This window comes from Poecilia formosa, unplaced genomic scaffold (genome assembly GCF_000485575.1).
Source record: "Poecilia formosa unplaced genomic scaffold, Poecilia_formosa-5.1.2 Scaffold374, whole genome shotgun sequence".
Taxonomy (NCBI): domain Eukaryota; kingdom Metazoa; phylum Chordata; class Actinopteri; order Cyprinodontiformes; family Poeciliidae; genus Poecilia; species Poecilia formosa.
The window spans coordinates 118,540-137,564 of NW_006800313.1; the positions used below are offsets into that span (position 1 = coordinate 118,540).

Sequence of the window (19,025 nt, forward strand, 5' to 3'; positions counted from 1 at the left end):
CCTTGATTAGACACTTTGTGTTATATACTTCGCCAAAGTCCCTGAACAAAGGAAGAGGTGCAAGTATTGGGACAGGACCAATCAGTAGAAGGATGTTGAGGCTGGAGCCAAGAAGACGATTTATGGACGTGGTGATAGTTGGTGTAAGGGGAAGAAAAGGGCTGCAGAGAACAGGACTAAACGCAGACAGACGACTTGAAGGGAAAAGCCGAAGAAGAATATTTCACATTAATGTCAGAATCTTTACGTTTATCGATTTAGATTTTCTTTCCATTACTCACCTGGTGGAGATTGAAGATTGTACACATTCACAACCCGTCGGCTGTTCATTTCATAGACTCATCAATGACCACTTTCACTTTGGGTATCAAGTTTTCCAGTATTTTATTGATCAACAGCTAAATAAAGTTACAATAAACGGCGACAGCAGAATCTGAGGCACTAAAGCAGGAACAGGTGTGTGTCAAAGACCTTTTGTTGGCTTTGGGAAAATGTACAGTATCACTATAGTGTTTAGTTCAGTCTTGTTATAATACACCAATAGCTTGGGCTAAACAGATGTCAACAAAGCATGCTGGTCATTTGAAATCTTTATGATCCAAAGGCCTCGATCCCATGAAAAAGTTCTAAAGCCAAATGACGCTCATGGTAAAATCTGCTGTGATTGGCACCCGTTAAGAAACCGGGTTCCTGGCCTGTGAAGCATAACAAACAACCAGGTTCTGTGATCCTTCAACCAACGTATATCGAAGCTTCAGGCCAGCTTAGGAAAACACGGAGCCAGCAGGAAGAACAAAGTTAGGAAGCTCCTTTTGCTCTCAGTTTGGACAGCAGCATCTCATTTTTGCGGCACTCCTGGTGATAGAAAAAAAAAACAAAAACAGATTACTGAAAACTTTATAAAACTTAGCACACTTTGATCAGCCCAAACTTCACTTTTTTCTTTCAGTTTTTTTTCTTTTCTTGAAGGAATACTCAGAGCAAATGCCTTAATGTTTTAAAGGCATGATTGAGATTTGTTCTGTGCCGTAATTTATTTTTCTGTGCTACAAGAAAAGCTTTTTGGATGCTGCGATTTGGGGCATCAATACAAAAAATTTCCAGTTCTGCAGTCTGCAAATGCATCAGTAAGAAGTATGTTCTTAGGTACGCTCTGTTGTGAGTCGAGTACCGCTCCGGCTTCGGGACTTGGGCTTTGCTGAATAAACTGGAGTTATTCTGGAACAGCTTTAGCGAAAGCATCGCAAAGGCCTATTGGTTTTTTGTTTTTTTAAGAATTTCTTTTCATTTTTTTCTTTTACCCCCAGAAACATAATTTGGGGGCCTAAACGCGTTCGGAAGCTCACCAAACTTCACCAAAAAACGTTCCCCTGTGTGAAATCAAATGTTTTTAATGGAACCAAAAGTGGGAATGGCCAGACTGCACTACAGCGCCCCCTAACGTGAGAAAGGCCAAAACGTACAATATGGAGATCTGGAACTTGGTATGTATGTAGATCCCAAAAAAAAAAACAAAGGAGGTTTGTCCTAAAATATACAGGGAGGTGGGCATTTAGGTTTACACACCTCAAACTTTAACAAACTCCTCCAAGGGATTTTCACTTATCTGCTTCATCTTTACTTTAGAGATGTAATTTAAAGATATGTGAATATATAGAAGATTCACCGAATGCACCGTCTATTGGACGGGTGTGGGATCGGCGTGAAAGTGTTGGGGACGTGGTGGTGACTGTGGGTCCCAGAGCGGCACTGAGCTGCTTGCAACTTTAATTCATTGCATTCAAAAGTTTCTTAAAGACTTTCTTACCTCTTTAAAATCTTTAACGGTCTTGAAGTAGAGCCTCTGCTTGTCAAGCAGCTCCAGGTATTCGTCATTCAACTGATCTCTTCTCATTTTGTTTTCCTGCTTCTTCTTCTCCATCTGAAACGGCAGACGGGCAGCAGAAGCCTCCGTTAGTGACGCGGCCCAGCAGATGGAGGGAATGTCTTACAACGCCAGTGATGCAGCTGCAGCAACACCTTGATGCGACTCTGTTTGATCCCCTCCACTATCTGCTCCATCTGTCGGAGGAACTGATCCCTGGCAGCTGCAGACGACATCGCTCTGGAAGAGAGCAGAGCCGTTTAAAACTCAGCAGACCAACAACCAGGGAGCATGAAAAACAAAAGCCGCACTCTCCTTCACATCAATAGGACAATGTAATTTTCAACAAGATATTTTTTTTTTACTTACTGTTGAAAGTTGTCATGAATTGAATTCAGCAGATTTACCTAAATGAGATTATTATTCTTCAGCAATGTTTTGAACATGTTTACCAAATCACTGTTGCAGGCAGAATTCAATCCGAGATTAAAAGCGATTACCTCCTTCTCCAGGTAAACCTTCTTATCATCTAAGGTGTTATAGAGAGTGAAGAACTGCTTGGTCTCTTTGTGTGTGGCAGAAACTGGAAGACAAGATCAACAAACATGTTTACAGGTCCACGTGAAGAAATGACGCAACACCGTCTGTAACTACATATCAGACGCAGAAGAGGAATCCACCTTGGCTGTAGAGTTCAATAAATCTCTTCTGGTACTGGGTCAGCTCCGCCCGGCTGGGCACCTCGTCGATCTTCCTCTGCAGGATCGCAATCTCACGGTTCCTGCGAGCCTGAGGAGAGCAAACGCAGTCCTGTGGAAGTTGGCTGACAGAAAAAATGTTTGCAATTTGTGTCTAAAGCTCGACTAAAGCTTAGTTGGCAGGTTGCTGGTTCGATTCCCGCTCCGCGGATGAAGAAGTGTCCTTGGCAAGGCCCTTCATCCACCTTGCCTGCTGGTGGGGGTCAGAAGGCCCGGTCAGCACATGGCAGCCTTGCAGGCTGCAGCTGTGGCTACTGTCCGGTAGCTTGCCACCATCGGCGTCTGATCGTGTGCGTGAATAACTAACTTTGGGGACCTCTGGGCGCTGTTCAAGTACGAGCCATTTACCAAAGCCTTGACCCATAACCACACATCAGCCTCGAAGGTCAGAAGGCCTTTCTACTACCCTCCAGTTTTGGATGATTTGCTGCTATATCAGCTGTTGACTTTCTGACATGCCGTCATCAACTAATCGTTCTCTCTCTCTCCCCTGCTACTAATGTTTTACTTTCATCAACATCAAAAATAACCCTACATCACTCACGTTGAGTTTTACGATCATCATTTAATTGCTCTTGTCCAACTAGATGCTCTGTAATTGTTGTTCGTGGAGGTCTCAATGTTCAAATGTATGTATATTTCTAAAACTGCATTTTAAAATACAATTAGCTGTGAATGCGACGTCATTTCAGTCTGATGCTTTCCTGGTTTCTGTGTTGATGCCTTTCTCCTGAGTGTCCTTTTCTGCTTGGACTACAATTAGGCAGTGATCGAGTCTGTGATTGTGTGCTCATGTTTTTCGCCCAGCTCAGTGAGGAATGTTCCTTTGGGGACAATAATAAAGCTACTGATGGTGAGAACGCCGCTCTGTGTGTGATGCTAGAGCAGTGGTTACCATGAGCAGGCGGACTTTTTGCAGCTTCTCTCTGTCTGAATTGTACTGCTGGTCTATTAGCTGCCTCCTCTCCTGGGAAAAGAAAAGGTCTCATTTAACACTCTGGTCTGACATGGTTTTATAATAATTAACACAACACTGCATTTATTAGTGCAGCTGGACATGCACCTGCTCCTCCTCGGTGTCCTGTCCTGACGCCGACTTCAGCTCTTCAATGTTCTGCTGCAGACGGACCATCTCCTCCTGTACATAACGCAGGTTTTTATTAAATAAAATCAAAACACGCTTTAAGACCGAGGGGAAACGAATCCCATCAGAACGGCTGGTTTATGTGCTCACTCTGCAGTGCGTCCGAAACTGCTGCTCTTGTTGCTTCAGGCTCTCATTCATCGTCACCAAAGCCCTGAGCTTCTCCATCAGACTGCCGACAAAAGTTACATCACTTCTGCCGCTAGTCAAGGGTCCTGTGCTCCAAACCTGCTATTAATTCAAGCCCTGCGTTGTAAAAATAAGACGGCTCACCCACTGTCTGCTTGCTCCTCCATCTGTTCCAGGGACTTCATCTCAGTCTCCAGTTTTACTGAGTGTTCTGTAGCCTTGGAACAGATTTAGAACAACATTTAGGTTTGCATTTTCAAAATTGGTGTTGGGGAAAAAAAACAACAAAACAACTACCTAGCTTTGACAAGGTAGGTTAAGGTCGAGCTTTTCTAATTTTGAAGTACGTTTGAGCGCAGCCCAAAAGCTCACACTGATTGTCGAGGCGCCATGGCACAAAACGTACATAACCATAAATACTTTTACACAAACATGTATGATAAACTCTCATTTATATACCAACCTATACTGATAAATTCATACATTTACGGCATTACCATACCAAGAAAAAACCTCTATTTGAAATAAACTTAAATACATAAACTCAACATTTGAATACAATAAAAAAACAAAACTTATTGTAAGGCAGAGATGTTTTCATTTTCACACTCTTATCCTTTAATGATCACCCTTGTTTTTCAAAGTTTCGCTTTGACTTTTGAGTTTACTGAAATGTTTATTTAAATGTATTAAATTTTTTTTTACAACCATTAAAGTAGCTCTATAAGTTTGATCCATTTCTGACCGGGACACTAAACATGGCTGCATCCTGTATGAGGCGCAAAGCTGCAGTAATACAGATCGTTTCACAGCAAGTCAGTCACAATCACAGTACAATACGATCCAATTGTTACAAAACAAATAAAAACACATCTATCTGTAGTTACCCTGGGCGCTCACAGCAATAATCAGTTATCACCACTGATGCACAAACAACACAAAAGGAGAAATCTGGATGAAACTGGCCAGGAGTAGTTACCTCCAGCAGACTCCTCTTTGCCTCTTCGTTGCAGGCTTTCACCTCTGCATGCTTTACTTTGAGCTGTCGGGACAGAAAACATGTGAGTTTAGGTTCTTATGCAGTTTGCTCTCTACATACAGGGACTTATGTCGTCCGTAGCCATGGATACAGTTGTTGGGAGAAGAAAAGAAACTCTGCAGAACTTAAAATACATCAGCATAAAGTGCACTCTTTATTTAAATACTGCACAGAGTTTGCAACCGATTCTGTGAACCCAGTAGAATAAAACTTCTACAAAAAAACAACCTAATAGTACAAATTTTCAAATGACGAACTCAAACCCAAATAGATAAAGTTGAGCAGCCCAGAGGTTAGAGGTTCCACTACCGATCTCGGTTCCTTTGCCGCATGACTTTCCCTTCCTGTCAAATTACTGTTAGATTAAGACCACCAACTGTTTTCTGGTTTTTTATTTTTAAAGGTGGCCGGCTCTAGTTTACAGCAGACAGATGCTGTAAGCCTGTGCTCTCTGTGAGCAGGTTGCAGTAACTTCCCTGGCTGGGATCTACATCAGAAACACACAGTTTGCATTTGAAATGGCCTGACTTGCAGCACTGACCTCCTTCAGCTGCTCGGCTTTCTGTCGGATCTGTTTGTCCAGTGAGGCGACGGCCCGGCGGTGCTGCTGCACTGGACCGTAGCGCTCTGACCGCTCCTCTGAAGAACGCTCCAACTGCTGCGAGGTGAAAGACGACATATGATCACAAAACGTGGCCATCTCCTGCATCGCTACGTCTTGTTCCATAGAGCCGGTAATAGAAACAGACTGCTGGCTGTGTGCAACATGGGTGTGATGCTTTGCTGACCTTTCCAGCGTACTCCGAGGCAATCAGTTTGATCTCCTCAGATTGGAGTCCAACTATCTGACCCACAGCACTCGCAGTCAGCTTCCCCTGCACCAAAACAAGCACAAAGCACAGCAGCTCACCCCAAGTGTCTTCTTATTTCAAACTGACTCGATGAAAAGACTTGGTCTGCTGAACCTTTCTGGCCGCAGCTGAATAACACATCCTCTTTGGTTGTGGTACTAGATAGTGCGGAATTTAAATTATTTTGCATGGAAGCACAAGCCAGGTTTTGCAAGGCACTTCCAACAAGTCTTGGCGCTGTTCAGTTTTCAAACTAAACCAAATGTTTTGAGAAAGACAAAATATCCAGAGTTGTGACCAGTGAAACGTCAGCTGCTCCTTCAGCCTGAATCCCTCACGTTTCTCCAAGGTTTTACATTTGTTTTGTCTGAAAGTTGCCCTCATGTGTCCTTTCCTCTTTTTTATTTCATTCCCCTATTATTATTTAGAGACTGTGGAGTGCTCACTATTTAGACCAATATTATACTTCTTTGATTAATTTTTAGATGATTACGCAGAGACTCCTGTCACTGCAACCGGAAAAGGAATTAGAACAAACTTAGAATCCAGAAAAAAAAAAAATCTTCCAGAACAGGAACATTTAGTTTTTATTATTACTTAGAAACTGTGGAGTTCTCATTACTTTTACAAATTTAGAGCAGACTTAGAAAGTCCAGAGAATACTCATACTTATTTAGCAGAACAGGGATTAGAACAAACCAAGAATCCAGAAAACTACGACGTTTTAGACTCGTATTCCTCCGACCCAGAAAAGGAATTAGACCAGAGGACTTAGCAACCCTGAATAATTTGGTTTATTTTGTTTGCATTTCCTTTTAATTCCTGTAAAGCACTTTGTGTTGCCCTGTTTGCTGAAAATCTGCTATAGAAATAAAATTACCTTTACATGCAGAAAATAAAGAAAAATAATGTTCCTGTTAGAACACTGATATATTTTTTGGCACATCACCCACCATTACAAAAAATATGCTTGTGTGACCAAAGAAAAGTAAAAATCTGCTGAACTAACCTAGGTTTCTAAAAGGTGGAGTCGCTGCCAAACGGATGGCATTTCTAAGCATTTAATGGAAGCAACGTGTTTGTTGAAGAAGGTCACAAGCAGTAGCCTTAACCACGGCCTTCCTCAGCAAAGGTAACGTCCCCGAGACACGGCTGTCGTCCCGATGGACCGACTCTGTGCGTAGATCTCCAGTGGTTTCTGTCACGACAGTCTAACGCCAGAGGAGGAAATGGCCTGATGACTTTTACCAAAGACAAAAGAGAAATCCTACAGCTACTAAAATCTGACGCTACTGTGTTTTTGTGTACATTTAGTGAAGAAGGAAGTAGCGCCAAGTGTCTTGGTCAGAGGATTTTGTGTCGTTTCCTTCAGTGGTTCTTGGTGCAGCGCCACCACAGGCGAGGAGGGGAACAGGTTGCTTAAAGGGTTTGGACAGTTTGGCACTGCAGTGTGAAAGTGAACCACAGCAGCTGAAAATGAAACAAAGGTTGTAGACAAGTTCTGCATCCGAGTTGTGAAACCTGTTGGTACCAAATGTACCAACAAGCTTTGGTACATTCGGCGATTACATTACAGCAATTCTATTAACAGACCTTTAGCCAAGTCAGAGGCTTCTGTGCATACTTATTGTTTTTTAAGTTAATCTTTTGGGTTTCTTAAATAGAGCTCTGTAACCTTCAGGGGTAAACTGAAGAATGAATAACCAAAAATAGAACATAAATAGATAAGCAAGTGCAATAATTATATTTCTAGCATTGCTGTTGATAAATTATGCCACAGGTGAGTGTGGAGTGAGTCTGTATGGGTTTCACTTGGTTAAATACATGACTTGTCAGTGACACAGAGGTGCAGCTGCACTTGGATGGAGTGATCACCTCTTCTGCTGCCTGCAGCTTGTCTTCTTCCAGCACGTCTGACATGCTGGCAGGCATCGCCTGAGGCCCGCTGACCTGACCCTCATCGTCCTACAAATGGAAAAGAAAATGCACTGATGAGGCTGAACATCCAAAACAAAAACTATCATCCCATGTAAATGTTCCTTCAAATTATCTACATGGCACAAACTAATCAGCTGCAGAAGATGTAGGCGCGCAATATTTCAACTGACAAAATAACTCGATCTGACACAAGCTTTTCACATGTTTATTAAGCCAACAAGCAACATGATCCTCATGCTCACCTTGTTTTGTTTACACTGCTTATTTAGTCCATATCTCCTGGAGACAAAAAGAAATGCGCTTAGTCGATGCTTGCAATGTCAAAACTCTGACGTTAAAACAAAACCTCACAAGAACAACAGGCCAAACTGTTCACATCTATGCTCAAGTCCATGCTTAAACATGGAGACCTTCACACACACACGCACGCGCACACACACAGACACACACACACGTCTCCACAGCTGTTATCAGAGGCATGCAGAGGAGGATGCTCACACAGGTCCAGTACTCACAGCATAGCTCACACACACACACACACACGTCTCCACAGCTGTTATCAGAGGCATGCAGAGGAGGATGCTCACACAGGTCCAGTACTCACAGCATAGCTTCACACATTCTACGTTCAGAGATGGATGGGTGAAGGAAGAATGTGACCAGAAAAAGAGAATGTGCATATTTAAGAAACTGCACAGTAACATGTACATTAAAAGAGTTAAACACGCCGCGTTAGATCCTGGACTAAGGGATGTTACATTTTAACTCCACCACATGACCCGTTACAACAACAGAACCCAGTTTTTTAAGGTTTTATTGGCTGCAGTCGCCTTTATTTGATAGTGAATTTACAGGTAAATCATTATTATTAATCTTAATTTCTATATATTGATTTCAACACTTTAAGAGCTTACTGTGTGAACCTTTAGCTCTGTTGCTGCTGTTACAGCTGAACTGAAGGACAAACCATTTGTCCATTTCTGCTATCAGGTTCGCCACAGTATTTCAGTTTGGGGTGGGCATAAAAAAAAAAAAGTATGTTCCCAAGAGGGAGCAAAGATACTTCAGAACCATCGCATTAATGTATGGATACGCTGGTACAGTAAGCTAAGAGCTGTAAGCTATGAGCATCATATCTAACCAGCTGCGTGGCCAGAGCAGGTAACCTGACAAAGACTGAGCCAATACGAGCTTTATAAGCATGCAATGAAATGCTGTGGAATAAAATGCAAAGATAATGATATATAGTTGTAAAAATCGAAAGAAACTGCGGTATTTTTCTTTCTGGTCATGAACTCTCAGTTCAATGTCAGAATGTTTTCAGACGCCGTTTTCTTCTGTGGTAACAGGGTCAAACGCCATTTTGTGACGTGATGAGGTTTAGTCAAAACATGACCGAATAAGGCTGAGTGCACAGAAGCAAAGGGAATGGTGAGCATTTCAGCAATTTATCTGCAATTTTGGAGGAAGAAGGTGGATGGAGCAATGAAGAAGAGGGAGCTGGTTCTGATGAAGGACTGCAGCTCTCTTTACAAGAGCCACACAGTTCAGGAAGCAGCGACGACGCCAACATTTCTGGGGAGGAAGGGCTGGACAAATACTCCCTCTCCCTTTTCATTATTATGGTTAAAGATGCAGTATGTAACTTTTATATGCATTTTGTTACACATATTTGTTGAAACTGTCAACTGTGATGTTGTGACAGTTTAGTATGAGAGAAACTAAACTGTGGGGGGAAAAAAGCCAGCTCTTCTCCCAGTGCCAACTAGAAACAACCAATCAGAGGCAGGAGGCGGGTCTTAGAGCTGTCAAACACCCCTTTGTGTGGGCTGCTCACACTCTGCCCCTCTCTGCTGCGCTGCAGCTAATAGAGTCTGTCATCAATGCTCAGGCTAGTTAGCATAGCCAACAATGACAGCGGCTGAACAGGTTTCCTGGAACATGGTAAGTTGTTTCTCTGCCATTAGCACATTTAGCAGAGAGTGCATGAGATTGATTAACAGCGCTAAGACCCTCCTCCTGGCTCTGATTGGCTGTTTCGATTGGGATGACTCGGGAGCGCTGCCATTTCTACTAGTGTCAGTAGAAATGCATTATTGACACTCGTCAGATGGCACTCATAGCTGGAGGAGATCAATTTATTCACAGATTAAAGTATTTTTTTTATAAAGGTTAATACATTCAATCAAGGTTTTTTTATTTTTATTTAACCCTCTTGGAACTTTTGTGCAACAGTCTGCAGTGAAATAACAGAGCAAAGAAGATGGAGTGGGAAACCGTCTGTTCTCGTTTTGTCCACTAGATGTTTTTCCTTTTTGGAATGAGATGCTGTACAGTAGTGCAGCTTTGACATTTATGGGACAATTTCTGAACAGCAAAGACTAACTAATACATTCCTGTGTTTTACCTGTAAAAGGTGGGCTGCACGTTTTGTGTTGTAGTAGAATGCTATGCCTCAACAGCTTGGCCGCACGGCGGCCTGGAGGGAAATATTACCTGCCATACTCCAGCAGAGTAAAGTGGATCCTGGACTCCTCATCCAGGAGGAGTTCTGCGTCTTTCTGTCTTCTGTACTTCCTCTCAGGTTTGTACACTTCCTGAAAAACACCAGAGCTCATTCACATGCCATCCGACCAACTGCAACCAAATGATCCGCTCGTAGTTTGAAACCATGAGAGACACCAAGCATTTCATTTTGCGTCGGTCGCATTGCGGCTGCTCACCAATACGTCCAGAACGGCCTTCACAGCTTTGTCTTTCCTCTGGAGGAGTTCTTCATCCTAGACCAGAGTTTCAAAATACAAGAACTAAATAGATGAAAGTACATATATAAGATGGAAAGTAACATTAGGATATCAACTTTAATAGTGAGAAATTCAAAATTGTAGATTCTAAATTAGACTGGAATATAATGCATACGTCTTTATTTCAATTTGCCAAAAGACTAAACAGTTATTGAAATAGCTCCATTTTATTTTTCAAATGAGTTGATGTTCAGTCAGAAAGTAAAAGAGAAATAGTGACAGGTAAGATGCTGACTTGAAGGTGTAACGTTACTGTTACTGTTCAAACCATCAGTTTGAATAGTCCAGACATTGAACTATTGGCAGTAAGTTCCTGTCCACACCAAGACAGTTCACCAGTGTTATTATGGCAACTGTTTACTTTCTATCCTTAGCCATTACCGATAAAGCACTTTCAGCACTTTGCATATTGACGGCAGCGAAATGCCACACAGCTAGAAAATATTGCTACTGACAAATGAGAGTTTGTTGCAGAACCCACCATCTGCAAACTGCACGATCTAAGAACATCGGTTCTAAACGTGTGCTCGTACCTCGGGGAAGGCATGGCTCTTCTGGAACTGAGAAATGGAATAGGCTCTCACATAATCTCCCATCTCTTCTCTTGTCTCTATGGCTCGCTTCACCAGCCACTGAAACAACAACAAATGTCTCATGCAAGACAAGAACAAACCGAGTGCCATGGAGAGTGGACAGCGTCAAATTACAACAAGTAGTAATGAACCTTGGTTATGAACTTATTAATCAGTCATTAATCTTTTAAAACGGGAAATAACTAGTGAAGTAAGTTATTAAAGATATAATTAAGACTTCTTATGATGGACAATAACTTTGGATCTAGTGTTCCCTTGCCCGGACGCGGGTCACCGGGGCCCCACTCTAGGTGGGGCACGTTGGCGAGCGCCTGGTGGCCCCATGGAGCCCGGCTGGGCTCAGCCCGAAGAGGAGACATGGGTCCTCCGCTTACGAGTTCTGTTGTTTGTGTTTAAAAGCTGAAGTCACCTGAACTGTCACCGTTTAGTCCAAGTGTTGGTAAGTTAATGAATCATGGCAGATATCGATGTATGTATGAACCTCATCCAGTGGACCGCTGATGTAGCAGACTTCCTTCAAATTAAATGAAGTGGTGCCACCTGAACACGCCCTCAAACCGTCTGTCATGAGAAACTTACGTGGCTTTGAACACAGTGCAGCTTATGTAGCTTTAATGTTTCCTAGTAAGCAAAGTTAAGTGAATGATGACTGAATTATAGTAAAAACTATCATAGTTTTGCCGTTTTAAAATGTCTAATTGAAGTATGCGTCTTACTTGTATGACTGGGAAAATGTGGATAAAATCCAAGCCTTGGATCTGATGGGGTTCCAGGCGATGAGGACACTTCATCTTTGGTAAAACAGAAACTATTTTCTCTGTCAGGGCTCTGAAGAAACAGACAAAAATAATTTAAAATGGAACATTCATCAACAATAACCAAACAAACATTTCTCCTGTTAACATAGTGTTACACATTTATAGCTTCTGAAATTGTAAACACAGAAATACCGGATTTTTAAATTTTGTAGGTCTTTTGGTACTTTAGTTAAAGTGAGAATCTGACACACAATAAAAGCTATTAGATAAACAACCAAAACAAGCAATGCAATATCTGTCACTGTGAAAAGATTGCAATTATGCAGAAGGAGCATAAATCTGAAAATATGGATATCAGTTAAAAGCAGTATCGTCAGGCAAAATTACAAAAACATGGGGCAACCGGTAATATAGCATTTTGAATCCAGAAATGCTGCCCTGGGCCTCACACTACAATGTAAACAAAATGATTTCAGAAAGGCCCTTTATTTGTCCAGAGGAAAAAGGACAGGTGCCACCATGCAGTGTCCATCTGCGCATGTCTCTTGAGCTGAATATTGATGCTCATGTTAAATGCCTCCCTAAGTCTGGCACGTTTCCAGGAAAGGAGAAGCCAGTTATGATCTTGGCGTGTCACCAAAACAAAAACCCAGGCAGGAAACAGGCTGTAATAAACACTACAAGTGTGACTAACAACACGAAGGTCAAAGGTTGACATGAACATAAATATATAAGACACGGAAATAATTCTTACTAACTGAAGCTCTTCATCTTCTTTCTCAACACACTGAAATCACAATAACCCTTCAATGTCCCACAGTTGGTGTCACAGTGCTGTTCATCACATCTCACAGCGATCACAAACATTACTGCCAGGCACATGGCTGTCCTCATCAAAACCAGCAGCTGTAATTTGTTGCATGTACAGCATTTTTATCCATGGTGGTTAAAGGACAGTGTCAAATATATATGGAACAAAAAGTATAAACGCTCCATGTCAACATGGAGAGGTCACTACAATGTCCCTTCAATAAAGGCAATTCTGCAGCATTCAAGTACAGTGTCCTACATGTTTCAAAAAAAGTCCTGCCTGAAACACTCACATTTGCAAGTTTGGCAGAAATGGCTCAGAAGATTTCATGAACACTGCCATCATATATCACTTACATTTTCTGTCCAATGGTGGAGTTTTCCTGGAAGAGTAGATCGACATCTATGTCAAAGTTACATGTGGTTATGCACCAGGTCATTCCACCAACAACCTGTGGAAAAGCAAAGCAAAAACAAGCTCAGAGAGATGCAATGATAAAGTAAAGCCTGGTGGCCCGCCAGGCTTAAAATACACTGGGAGAACACTGCTAAAAACCCCCCAACAAAAATCAAAAGGTATGAGGCAACATTTATGCTAAACTAATGTAATAATGATTACATAGTGAATAAAAGTTAGAAAAGAAACACACCAAGTTGATGTTTTATGTTGTAGCATTGTCTGTGGATTCCCAAAGCAGCCCCCACCCCGTATCTAATTCTGTTTGTGGGGGACATGCCATGAAAATATACTGCTCAAAAAAAATAAAGGGAACATTTCACTTTAATTTTGTGTGTGGCTCCAAATCCAGGCCTCCATTGGTTAATAAATTTGATTTCCATTGATGATTTGTGTGATTTTGTTGTCAGCACATTCAACTTTGTACAGAACAAAGTATTCAATAAGAATATTTCATTCATTCAGATCTAGGATATGTTATTTGAGTGTTCCCTTTATTTTTTGAGCAGTGTATTTAGGAACCCTTGTTCTGGATTATTCTGCAATCATTCAATAATATCTTAAACCAAAATTTTTTTAGCTCCAAAACTGGAACACTTCAACCATGGTCTAGGTCAGAGGTTCCCAAACTGAAGCAGAAAACCAAAGTCTAACTCTCCCTATTGAAATCCACAGGGGGGCCCAGAAAGTGTTTGGTCTAGATTATTCAATATCAAAAGCAGAATACTGAGAGACGGCAAGCTCCGCTGAGAATGTTTAAACCTATTTTGTTAAACCTTTATTAGACAGCAATGTAAATTACACTTTGTGTGTGGCATTTTTTTCAAAAGTAAAAAAAGAAAAACAAAATACAAATCACTAACACGGCCCATTATACACTCCTCAAAAAAATAAAGGGAACATGTAAACGACACAATATAATTTCAATTAAATCAAACTTCTGTGAAATCAAACTGTAGACATTTTTTATGCTGCTGTGCAAATGGAACAGACAAATGAAAGGATTGACCAACATAAGAGAAATTTGCCCTTTCTTGCATCTTGACAGAGCTAACAGAAACCAAACCGTTTATAGATTTGCATCACAGAAAATGTATTTATCAAACATCAGTTTTCTCAGCTTTATTTCAAATCGTCTTTTATATCTGATAGTAAATGGTGGAGCTACTAATATTTTTGTGACAGATTTCTGCTCGTCCTGCATTGGGATAGAATGGTTTTCTGGACATAACTCAATGCATCAAACAAATAGGCGCTGTCCAATCCAGTAATGCATATCAATTAGCAGCAGTATGAAAGATGTAAAAATAATTAACTATACTATATTAAGTATTTATATTTAATCCTCAGCGCTACATGAAGCTGATTTTGAAACAATGCAAGTTAAAACCAAGATTTTGCAACAATAAAATTAAGTCCAATGTTGGGTCTATAGAATGATGCTGCCACCCCTGAAAAATCCTTGCCCCCCTCTCAGCACCCGTTAGATATTTTTTTCTAGATCCGCCCCTGCTTGGGGGTAATTAGATGAAGCACCTTATCAAATGGAGACAGGCCTTTGATGCGGGCCCGGAAGTAACCCGCAGCCAGCAGCAGCTCCAAGATTTCTGCCAGCTTCACTGTTTGTTCCTCATCCTCTCTGCTCTCCACCTGAATAACACAAGTGACCACAATCAGAATCAGTTAGCTGTGTGTTAGCAGAGACTAGCCCCAGTTTTATCCTCGTCCAGCTTTCATTCGGTCCGGTTCTGTAGTTTAAGCTGAACTCGATGGAGCCCGTCTGGGTTCTGAACGCTACCTGGATCAGCTGGCCTTCCTGGTCGTACTCTGCTCCAACCTTAGACCCTGCTCTCACTCTGAGGAAGACAGACGCAGTCGCCGCCATGATGAAAGAAATGCGATGCTGTGTCACATGACTACGTCACATGATTGAAATAGTGGATGCTCTTCTTCTTGTCCCGTAGACATGCAGCGTTTTGGTGTTCTACCGCCACCAACTGGAATGATTAGGATACCAACCTGCAATTACTCAAACTATTAATTTAGTCTTCTTAAGGTTTGTGTTGTGGTCAAAACCTTGATTCTCATTTGTTTATCTTCTCCAGAACTATAAAATATCCAGATTTTTTTTATTATTATTATTTTTCAACCAACTTAATATTTTTTTTTTATAAAATACAATTGTAAACATACGAAAATTAAACATGAGAGGCATTCTGTTCACATTTAACAAGTCCATCTGAATGAGTAGAATAGAATAAACTGAGTACAATAAAGAATGGAATATAATAGAAACATCTTCTATTCACACTGGGGAAATTTATGTGCCAGCATCAACTTACAGGTAAATAAAATGCATACTCACAAAAGGTAAAATAATGTAAACACTGAAAAATAAGAATAAGAAGGGTAAATTCACACCATTTAAATATGTTGTAGTTATTAAAAGCATACTCAGAGTAAAAGAAATGTCAGCCCAGTATGAAAAACGTAGAAAATGTCTGCATAAAAACAGCACCTTATGTGTACAGGCAAAGAAGACACCCATAAATGTTTTTCCACTCCAGGCGTCCGATCCCAATCATCATCGGTTCTGATGATGTCACATACATAACGAGTCCACAACATCTTAAAATTGTAAGTCTTTCTTTTTCTTTGTTGTTTTTCTGAACTCTCTACTACTTTCTCTGTTTCATTGCTCTATTTTGTAGGTTTCTGTAAAGTGCAGTGAACGGAAATGTTCTGTCGTTGATCCTCCCTGTTCTTAGGACGGAGAAATGTCAGTAATACTGGCATACTGTAACATTTTATAAAAGCAATACTCTGTCCTTGGTGAAATATTTTTCACATTTCCTCTAAATGGACTGAACTTATATAGCACTTTATCCACCCATTTGAAATCTCTTTCAAAGCGAATACACACATATCTGTGGCATGGGGTGATTTAACACCAAACTGGTTATCTGAAGTAAGCAGAAAATGTTCAGTCATACTCAATATAATCCTCTCCATAACCTTGGATAGTACACTGGCTAACGCTATGGGCCGATAATTATCCCTATTATTTATTATGCCAGCTTATATTAGTGCCTTTATAATAGGCACTAATATAACAGATAAAAGTGAATCAGATGAAATGAAATGCCATCGACTAAAAACCCAGAAAAACACAGAGCAAACAAAGGAAAGAGTTTTCTGCTTGAATATTTCCAGTCCTCTGCAGACACCTCATCCATACCACCTGCCGGGGAGCTTTTGACGCAGTTAAATAGTTCATAATAATGCTTCTGCCACATCTGAGTAATTTCCTCTGCTCCGTTTACGCCGTCGATATTTATTGGCAGACCTGTTTTATCATTATTCATATTCTTTATTTCCTTCCAGAAATCATGTGTGCAGTTGTTTTGCATTTTTCTTGTGAGTAAATTATACTTCATTGTATCCTCATTTCTTTTAATAAAACCTAGGTCATATTTAAAATGTGCATTTGCCCGTTTCTTCTACTCCAAAATAAGAGCATGCTTCTGTCAACCACAGCCTTAAAGGCCCGCCTGGCCACAGCATGAAGCTCCTTCACCCGCTCATTCCATCCAAGTAGCTAAAACTGTACTTCATTAGCAATTATGATAAACCAAATGTTTCACTGGAGCGTACTGTGATCACAGCACTACTGCAGTGTTTCTCCACTACTGTTTAAAATCCATCCATCTATATGGCGCCCCCCAGAGGGCAACAGCCCACACAAGTGGGAAAGGCTGCATCGCTTATTTTAACAGAGAAGGAAATGTGACTTGCACTGTCATTAAGTTAGTCGATATAGCTTAACTTGTATGCCAAGTATTTTTTTTAAATACTTTGCTGTTCCTGTAGCCCACTTCGTTTTCTGCAGTAGCAGTGAAAGAGTGCGCCCTTTAAATCTGATCACATAGTGAAGCTTTCTACAAACTAATGATGACCACACTCCAATCTGGTAGGTGGCGGTAAATGCACCTTAAGTTGGTTGCCAGCCGCCAATAAAATTCAAAAGAAGAAGAAGAAGCTTTCTACAAACAGCTGAATGATTCCGACATAATTTCATCTGAGTAAAAGAAATGATTTCTACGTCACCCATCTGATGTTGTGGCCTGTAGGCTCGAGAAGTTCCTTCGTGGAAAGAGACTTTAGAAAACCCAAAGGGAGGAAAGTTTACAAAGAGACGGAAACATTTTTTTGCGACACTCCTGCTCTTGTTACGACCAGGCTTTGCGACAGCGTTTGTGTTTGGGGCACATGTGAGATTGAGCTCTGTGTGGTCTTCAGCATGGCGAAAGACTCCAAGAAAAAAAGTAATAAAAGGAAGTTAACGGTGAGCTCCGGTGCTCCTGTCGTCAGCGAGGGGGATCAACAGCCGGTGTATGAAGAGGAAGAAGAAGAGCAAGGCGGTATGGACAGAGGAGAGGAAGAAACCGTGAGCGGCGAGGAGGACGAGGGAGAGGATGAACGAAAACGGCAAAAATTGCTGGAGGCCATCAGGTCTCTGGGTGGGAAGAGGAAGAAGGCGCTGGGGGAGAGGTCCGAGGCGGCCGGACACATGTCCGAGTTCTCTGTGAACCCTGACGGTGGTCCCGGTAAGGTCCAGCTGTCGGATCTGATCGGGAGCTTAGAAAAGACCTCCGCTGTCCCAGCTAAAAGCAGAAAGCAGTTGAAGAATCTGCAGCTCTCTGAGAAAACCATCGAATCTCCTCTGAGCAAACAAGAGACTGAGAGGATCCAGAGGGACATGGCTTTCCAGAAGGCAGCCTCAGAGGTGAGCCGCTGGGACGGCGTCATCATCCAGAACCAGAGGGCCGAACAGCTGCTGTTCCCTCTGAACCAGGACCCGGCCGGCCCCAAACCGGTAGAGAGACTGGTGGTGGGCTGGAAGGCTCGGACTCCACTGGAGCAGGAGATCTTTTCTCTGCTGTCTGCCAACAAGCAGCCCCTTACTGACCCCGTTCTGACCCCTGCTGAGGAGGCGTCAGTAAAGGCCATGAGCCTGGAGGAGGCCAAGATCCGCCGTGCTGAGCTGCAAAAAGCCCGGGCCCTGCAGTCCTACTATGAGGCCAAGGCTCGGAGAGAGAGAAAAATCAAAAGCAAGAAGTATCACAAAGTGCAGAACAAGGCCAAGCGGAAGGAGTTCCTGAAGCACTTTGACGAGATGGTGAAGCTGGATCCAGCGGTTGCCCTGGAGGAGCTGAATAAGATGGAGCTGGCCAGGATGCAGGAGAGGATGTCACTAAAACACCAGAACAGCAGCAAGTGGGCCAAGTCAAAGGTCATCATGGCCAAATATGACGAAGAGGCTCGCAAAGCCATGCAGCAGCAGCTGGAGATGAACAAAGAGCTCACTCAAAAGTTGATTACTCCACTCAACGACAATGATGACGACGATGAGGAGGAGGAGGCGGAGGAGGAGGCAGGTGATTTGCTTCCTGACTTTGTGAACGATGCGGTGGATGGTCGAGATGCATCGAATCCGTGGATGAAAGGCAAACTAACTGCAGAACCAGCGCAGCAGCAGCAGCAGCAGCAGCAGCTGAGTGACACGGTGACTGAGGCAGCACAGGCTGTGTGTGAGGAAGAGGAGGAGTGTCAGGTTGTGGAAACAGAAGAGTAAGCCCTCCTCAGAGAGTTTAACAGTAGGAGGAAACTGCATCAAGCTCAGGAGTCTGACGCAGCAGGAGGTGTTTTGCCAGAGGAGGCGACGGAGCACGCAGCAGTCGAGTCGGAGGCATCCGACAGCGATGACAGCTGTTGCGTGTTGGAGTCCGTAAGCGTCCCCAGTGGAAGAGAAAATGTCCTGAGAGAGACAAAAGCAGCCGACTGCTCTGAACGGTCGGCTCCGCTGGAGGAGACGCTGAT

At 42.3% G+C, this 19,025-nt stretch overlaps 2 protein-coding genes across 5 annotated transcripts; one reads left to right on the top strand and one right to left on the bottom strand.

The window, feature by feature from the left end:
• Positions 1-361: 361 nt before the first annotated feature.
• On the bottom strand, positions 362-15,080 carry ccdc93 (CCC complex scaffolding subunit CCDC93). 4 transcript variants are annotated; one of them, XM_016662436.1, is made up of 23 exons: positions 14,944-15,080; positions 14,682-14,795; positions 13,046-13,140; positions 11,837-11,948; positions 11,061-11,159; positions 10,447-10,503; positions 10,220-10,320; positions 8,328-8,345; positions 7,966-7,999; positions 7,661-7,750; positions 5,723-5,809; positions 5,476-5,592; positions 4,875-4,937; positions 4,040-4,113; positions 3,857-3,938; positions 3,686-3,760; positions 3,518-3,589; positions 2,545-2,653; positions 2,365-2,447; positions 2,234-2,271; positions 2,020-2,104; positions 1,808-1,921; positions 362-855 (listed from the first exon to the last, which is right to left on the bottom strand). In XM_016662436.1, exons 1-23 carry the CDS (start codon positions 15,028-15,030, stop codon positions 799-801), a joined length of 1,863 nt encoding a protein of 620 aa, XP_016517922.1. In that variant the 5' UTR covers positions 15,031-15,080; the 3' UTR covers positions 362-798. The 4 variants fall into 4 exon arrangements, with proteins under 4 accessions (XP_016517922.1, XP_016517921.1, XP_016517923.1 ...); XM_016662435.1 differs by having other exon boundaries at positions 7,966-8,002; XM_016662437.1 differs by lacking the exon at positions 8,328-8,345.
• A 2,066-nt stretch (positions 15,081-17,146) lies between these two features.
• On the top strand, positions 17,147-18,978 carry LOC103154095 (U3 small nucleolar RNA-associated protein 14 homolog A). The gene has a single exon (XM_007575255.2). The coding sequence runs from the start codon at positions 17,260-17,262 to the stop codon at positions 18,778-18,780; it is 1,521 nt and encodes a 506-aa protein (XP_007575317.1). The 5' UTR covers positions 17,147-17,259; the 3' UTR covers positions 18,781-18,978.
• The last annotated feature ends 47 nt before the right edge of the window (positions 18,979-19,025 follow it).